Below are 7,071 nucleotides of genomic sequence, written 5' to 3'. Positions count from 1 at the left end.
AAACAGACGCTTGCACTTGACACATTTATAAAATTGCTTATTCCAGTTACTAAAAAGCATTCGCCCATTATGAAAATGACTGTAAACACCGAAAACCCTGTGGCTTGATGAGGAATTTAACAATTGTATGGCTGAGAGGGATGAGGCTAAAGGAATGGCAAATAAGTCTGGCTGCACAACCGATTGGCAAACGTTTTGCAAATTGAGAAATTCATGTGATTTATCTGAATAACAAGAAGAAACTACACTATGAAACAAAGTTAAGAGGGGTAAAAAGCTTTGGAGCACCTAAAATGACATTCTGGGAAAACAGGCAAACTCAGCTCCATCATTCATTGAATCAGCTCATTCATCACAAACCGACTGATATTGGCAACTATTTTAATGTTTTTTTAATTGGCAAGATTAGTACATTTAGGCATGACATGCCAGCAACAAACGTTGACACTATACATCCAAGTATATCTGACCAAATTATGAAAGACAAGCATTTTCATTTTGAATTCCGTAAAGTGAGTGTGGAAGAGGTGAAAAAAGTATTGTATATCAACAATGACAAGCCACCAGGGTATGACAACTTGGATTGAAAATTATGGAGGATAATAATGGATGATATTGCCTCTCCTATTTGCCATATTTTCAATTTAAGCCTACTAGAAAGTGTGTGCCCCCAGGCCTGGAGGGAAGCAAAAACAATTACGCTAACTAAGAACAGTAAACACCCCTTTACTGGTTCAAATAGCCAACCAATCAGCCTGTTACCAACCCTTAGTAAACATTTGGGGGATTTTTTTTTTTACCAGATACAGTGCTATTTTACAGTAAACAAATTGACAAGACTTTCAGCAGGCTTATATGGAAGGATATTCAACAAGCACAACACTTACACAAATGACTGATGATTGGCTGAGAGAAATTGATGATAAAAAATATTGTGGGTGCTGTTTTGTTAGACTTCAGTGCAGCTTTTGACATTATCGATCATAGTCTGCTGCTGGAAAAATATGTGTTATGGCTTTACACCCCCTTCTATATTGTGGATAAAGAGTTACCTGTCTAAAAGAACACAGAGGGTGTTATTTAATGGAAGTCTCTCCAACATAATCCAGGCAGAATCAGGAACCTTTACTAACAACATGCCACTGCCTTTGAGGAAAGCCAGACTGTCTATGTTTTCGGATGACTCAACACTATACACGTCAGCTACTACAGCGACTGAAATGACTACAACACTATACACGTCAGCTACTACAGCGACTGAAATGACTACAACACTATACACGTCAGCTACTACAGCGACTGAATTGACTACAACACTATACACGTCAGCTACTACAGCGACTGAAATGACTACAACACTATACACGTCAGCTACTACAGCGACTGAAATGACTACAACACTATACACGTCAGCTACTACAGCGACTGAAATGACTACAACACTTAAAGAGCTGCAGTTGATTTTGGAATGGGTGGCAAGGAATAAGTTAGTCCAAATTGTCCAAATCTAACAGCATTGTATTTGGGACAAATCGTTCACTAAACCCTAAACGTCAACTAAATCTTAGCAGCAGGTAATGGGGATCCATAATAAATACAAATACACATTGTGGTTCCCCGAACAACTGTCATAATTTTGCCAAAACTTAAAGGACCATCAGCACCAAGAGCCAAACGCTGAGCCAACAGGGTGCACTTTGCGTCATCAAATAACTTGGTGAAAAGTTAGCGCTTCTTCTTCTTCAAAGTTTAATTGGCGAAATACATCCAAAAAAGGTGTTTCGCTGCCACCTACTAAAACTAAATCAGTATTTGCAGAAAAATAACTAAAGTCAATATACTCCTTCAGTCAAATATACTCAGATCCTTACACAGGTTCCGGAGCCTGAGAGGAGAAAGCATTGTCAGACAGTATTCCCTGCAGTTTCAGCAGTGAAATCCTGGATATCCAAGAACATTTTACCTGCTTTCACAATGATTTCCAGTTTCTTCGATTTTTTTGTTAGTTTGTCCTGTACAATTAATCACCTTTGCAATAAACGCAACAAACTCTGCAACAATATTGAGCTTACAAACACTTGAGATGTGGGCAAATGTTTTACATTTATGACATCGAAGTGGCTTTTGTACATACGTTTGCACTGCATATCTAATATAGTCCTGCTATACATGGGTCGGGAGAGATTCATCATCAAACATAAATAATACAGGAAGGTTTTCCTCCTCCTTTCCATTCACAGTGCAGGTTAAGCGATGTGAAAAAACTATTCCTGGCATGTTCATCTTAAACCATGAAGCCTCAATATCCATCGAGACGCCAGATATGACACCTTTTATCGGTGCCCTACTCAGATAATCATAGCATTCCACTTCATGCGTCGGTCATTTGTGCATCCATTTGTGCATGCTTTCACCTTTTGACACACATGAAATCAACACCATACGACTCCCGGTCACTTTTCTACTTCTCCCAATGCACCGTTCACAATCTTTGTGACCGCAAACGGGTTTCCCACCAAAAACATCCTTGCTCATGAACCGCACTCCAACAAGGAATGAGGCGTTATCATACCGAAGCTGGTCTTGATTTACAACTAGTCCTTTAAGCTCCATTCTTAGATGTTACAGTATTCCACTCAATTCCTCAATCTATACTCGCGCCAACAGAATCAAGCATCGCTTCTGCTTCCTCCATTACTCTCAAACCAGTTAGAGCTTCTTCTTCTTTAGGTTTTATGGCAAACAAGTCTGTGCTTCAGCAATAAAACCTTCCATAGAGATAGCAATTAGTTCTGATTATTAATCAACTAATCAGAATTTTTGGAGATAATGAGTTGACCAATCAGGTGTAGTCTTCTGGCAGGTGCACATGGGACCGATCAGAATAGGGATGATGTCACTTTCTATAAGGCAAAAATATATTTTTTACCACAATTAAAATATTTTTCCTAAATTTGTGAAATAAGAATGATCAATGATGTAGCACAAAAGTAGTCAACTTCGTCAAAGGCCAATAAACAATTGTGCAGGTAAAGTTCTGTGATCACAATTTGCCCTAGTCGAACTACTCGAATGTTTGCTGTAAAAAATACAAAAAAAATAATTTGAACACTGCGACTAAGTAGTTGAGAATGGAATTGTTGATTCTGGGTTGAGAAGTTACAGAGAGCCAGGTTCCAACCTTATGAAGATTACTCTTTATAGACCCTTTATTTGAATTCTGGCAACACCGCCTCTTAATATGCTTGGGTTCACATAATTTTGGTTGATTTGCAGTACCATCCTCAGTGCCAAAAGCCTGTATAAACAGAGGGAGAGAAACAACAGGAGAATACACTATTTCATTTTAGTTTATTTCCTTCAAGAAGAAAAGGCATGTGTAAAATCGTAAATGTTCCATCATCGTAGACACCTAAACAGAGCTGAATGTTGGATATTTGTGCCGCATAATATTATGGCAGCAAGACTAATAGCACACCTTCCACAAAAACAAAACACTTGTTGCTCTGGTCTAGGCCAGGGACCCTGACAGATCGATGCAGTTTGAGACCATTTCAAAAATATACCACAAGATGGCAGCACATTACAAGTTTACACTTCTCCAGCCAGGTAGCTACACTGACTTTCATTGGATATGCAATTGTACCATTTAAAAAAAATCCAGTATCCCAATATTCTTGCTCCCTATACAGTAGAAGGCCTGTGAGAAGCTAAATTAAATTCAGATACATTTCAAGACTCACATGTACACAATGTGATAAGAGTTTATTCAAATTTAAAAACGGTACATATTGGATTTTGGAAACAAAAATGTACCACGAATACAAAACATAGGCACACATTGACAGGATAAAAAGGCTTTCCAATTTCCTATACTTCCCCATCTTAGATAATTCAGTTGGTTTTCAATTTACTTTCATATTGTAGTGTTCTGTAGCATTCTCAGTTTCAACTTACCTACTGAAAAGGGACAGGTGTGTGTAAATTGATGATATTGATTTGATGTAAACTGTAAACAATGACACATCTATGACTATTCAAATGTTGGACACAACCAGATGGCCTCTTGCTCCATAGATACACTACATGAACAAAAATATGTGGACACCTTCGCGTCAAAAATCTCATTCCAAAATCATGTTCATTAATATTGAGTTCTGCTACAACAGCCGCCACTCTTCTGGAAAGGCTTTCCACTAGATGTTGGAACATTGCTGCAGGGACTTGCTTCCATTCAGCTACAAGAGAATTAGTGAGGACGGGCACTGATGTTGGGCGATACGCCTGGCTCGCTCTCGGCATTCCAAGTCATCCCAAAGATGATCAATGGGGTTGAGGTCAGGGCTCTGTGCAGGCCAGTCAAGTTCTTCCACACCGATCTCAACCAAACCATTTCTGGACCTTGCTTTGTGCACAGGGGCATTGTCATGCTGAAACAGGAAAGAGCCTTCCCAAACTGCAGCCACAGTTAGAAGCAAAGAATCTTCTACAATGTCATTGTATGCTGTAGCGTTAAGATTTCCCTTCACTGGAACTAAGGGGCTTAGCCCAAACCAGGAAAAACATCCCCATACCATTATTCCTCCTCCACCAAACTTTACAGTTGACACTATGCATTCGGGCAGGTAGCGTTATACTGGCATCCGCCAAACCCAGATTAGACTGTGGAACTGCCAGATGGTAAAGCGTGATTCATCACTCCAGAGAACGCGTTTCCATTGCTCCAGAATTGAATAGCGGCGAGCTTTACACCACCCCAGCCGACGCTTGGCATTGCGCATGGTGATCCTAGGCTTGTGTGAGGCTGCTCGGCCATGGAAACCCATTTCATGAAGCTCCCAACAAAGTTATTTTACTTATGTTGCCTCCAGAGGTAGTTTGGAACTCAGTAGTGAGTGTTGCAACCGAGGAAAGACGATTTAACTTCAGCACTTTGCGTTCCCATTCAGTGGCCTAACACATCGTGGCTGAGCCGTTGTTGCTCCTAGAAATTTGACGAACTGACTTGTTAAAAAGGTAGCAACCTATGACGATGCCATGTTGAAAGTCACTGACCTCTCCAGTAAGGCCATTCTACTGCCAATGTTTGTCTATGGAGATTGCATGACTGTGTGCCCGATTTTATACACCTGTCAACAACGGGTGTGGCTGAAATTGCCGAATCCACTACTTTGAAGGGATGTCCACATAATTTTGTATATAGTGTATAATAGAGTGGTGAAGCACTGTAAGGTTTGGGAGACTTGACTTAGCTCACTTTTAGCTTTCTGAGGAGCAAGACAGGAGGTGGATAGTCGATGCAGAGATAGGAAATGTAATGTTCAGTTGGTTGGTCTGCTACATACAGTATTATTGATGTTGAATGTAACTTTGTAACTATGCTCCATGCATTCTAACTATGTTCCACTCCAAATATCGTATAACCATCTGGGAAGGAGGGAGGGGTAGTTCTGTTAGGGAGACTTTCACTCCGCCATTTTGGATGATTTCACAATTCTCCTGCGTCATGAGTCTTCCCTCCTCCCTCTCCTTCGCTTGCTACCTCCACTTTGGATCCCTTCTTTCCCATGTCACCCTTCCAAACCTCCTGTAGACATTCTGAGGGAGAGAGAGCGGGAAGACCCAGGTAAGTGTTTAACTCTGTGAGCACATGTATGTTGTGTTTGCCACTATTCAAGTGTCTTGAGTGAGTGTGTGCTTTAGGTATACGTTTGCAAGTGTGTATGCTATGGTGTGTGTGTCCTACCTTGCTCGGAGGTCTTGAGAATGTGTGTCTCACACAGGAAGCGTTCCAGCCTCTCCTCCTGATGGTGGAAGTACCAGTCCTCCACAACCTCCTCATACTGCTCTAGCATCGTCTCACACTGAAACAACCCAACACCCACTTATTGTCATGAACACGCACAACACTCTGCCTGTAAAGCTGTATGTTGATGTGTAAACACACACGGGTATGTACCTGTTTCTTCATGTCGGACACCTCCACTGAGGGTTCGTCCCAGAGTTCATAGGGCAGCCCCAACTCCACCTTCACCCCCTTATGGACCAGGTTCTTCAGAGTGGCCATGGTCTGACTGGTACCCTAAAACACACAAAGATGATTAGTTGACTCAGGTGTGTTAGTACTGGGCTGGAACAAAATCCTGCATGCCATGTGGGTCCACAGGACCAGGATTGAAGAACACTGTTCTGAAGCATGACCATTGGTTAAACTGCGAAGATGGAGAGGTGTGAGGACCTTGGCGTATCGGAGGCTGCCAGGTCTCTCAGCATGGACGCTGTACTGTAGGATCCCCTCACAGATGTTATCCACTGCCTCCGTCAGACGGGTCTCACTGAAAACAGTTATTTCAAAAATCACAACTACAAAATGAGTGGTCAAACCACTTCAGTCAACAGAGCAGAGCTCAATGAGGCTTGCCTCTCCTTCTCCATAACATAAAGTGGCTCCCTCTCCATTTATCATTCCCTTCATCGATCTTAAAAAGGCCAGTTGACCCATCCTGTTTTATCACATCAACACGGTTGAAGGAGAAGAGGGACACTTTGAAGTACTCGTCCTGGGGTTACTTACGAGGTATTGTATTTGATCTTGCGTCTGCGTTTACCCGTGTCCAGCACTGCTCCTAGCTCCAGAACCTCCTTAGACCGACCCGTCTTCTCCAAGGCTGCTTGGAGCTCCACCGTCAGGAACTTACACACTGTAGGGTTCAGACAGACGAATGTTGTTCAAATGCATTTTAATTTTGGTTTATAAACAAAATGCATTCACAGACACTGAATCTCCTAGTTAGTTATCTAGCTAGCTAAGTATACAAAAAAAGCTAACGCTGAGCAAGACATCGTCACATTCAATTTGTAACTACTGTAGCTAACGTTACCTTCGCATCGATTGGGCAGTCTTTCGTCCTCGGCTGATATAGCGAAGCTGCACACCCAAAAAAAGCACAAGAGAAAAAGTTCCATTGCAACTTTTCACCAACTTGTTTCCCTAAATCCGTTTACAGACGCCACATCGGCATTTTTCGAGAGACTCACAGCACGTAAATGGCAAGGCGCAGGCGCAGTGTA

General features: G+C 41.7%; 1 protein-coding gene across 1 annotated transcript; it reads right to left on the bottom strand.

Moving 5' to 3' along the window:
* Positions 1-3,746: 3,746 nt before the first annotated feature.
* Positions 3,747-7,071, bottom strand: cnpy4 (canopy FGF signaling regulator 4). The gene is made up of 6 exons (XM_055938672.1): positions 6,882-7,071; positions 6,575-6,701; positions 6,239-6,335; positions 5,960-6,082; positions 5,747-5,864; positions 3,747-5,598 (listed from the first exon to the last, which is right to left on the bottom strand). Exons 1-6 carry the CDS (start codon positions 6,964-6,966, stop codon positions 5,489-5,491), a joined length of 660 nt encoding a protein of 219 aa, XP_055794647.1. The 5' UTR covers positions 6,967-7,071; the 3' UTR covers positions 3,747-5,488.

Source organism: Salvelinus fontinalis, chromosome 11 (assembly GCF_029448725.1).
Source record: "Salvelinus fontinalis isolate EN_2023a chromosome 11, ASM2944872v1, whole genome shotgun sequence".
Lineage (NCBI taxonomy): Eukaryota > Metazoa > Chordata > Actinopteri > Salmoniformes > Salmonidae > Salvelinus > Salvelinus fontinalis.
The sequence above is the reverse complement of the archived record's forward strand: the minus strand, read 5'-3'. Positions and strand labels throughout refer to the sequence as shown.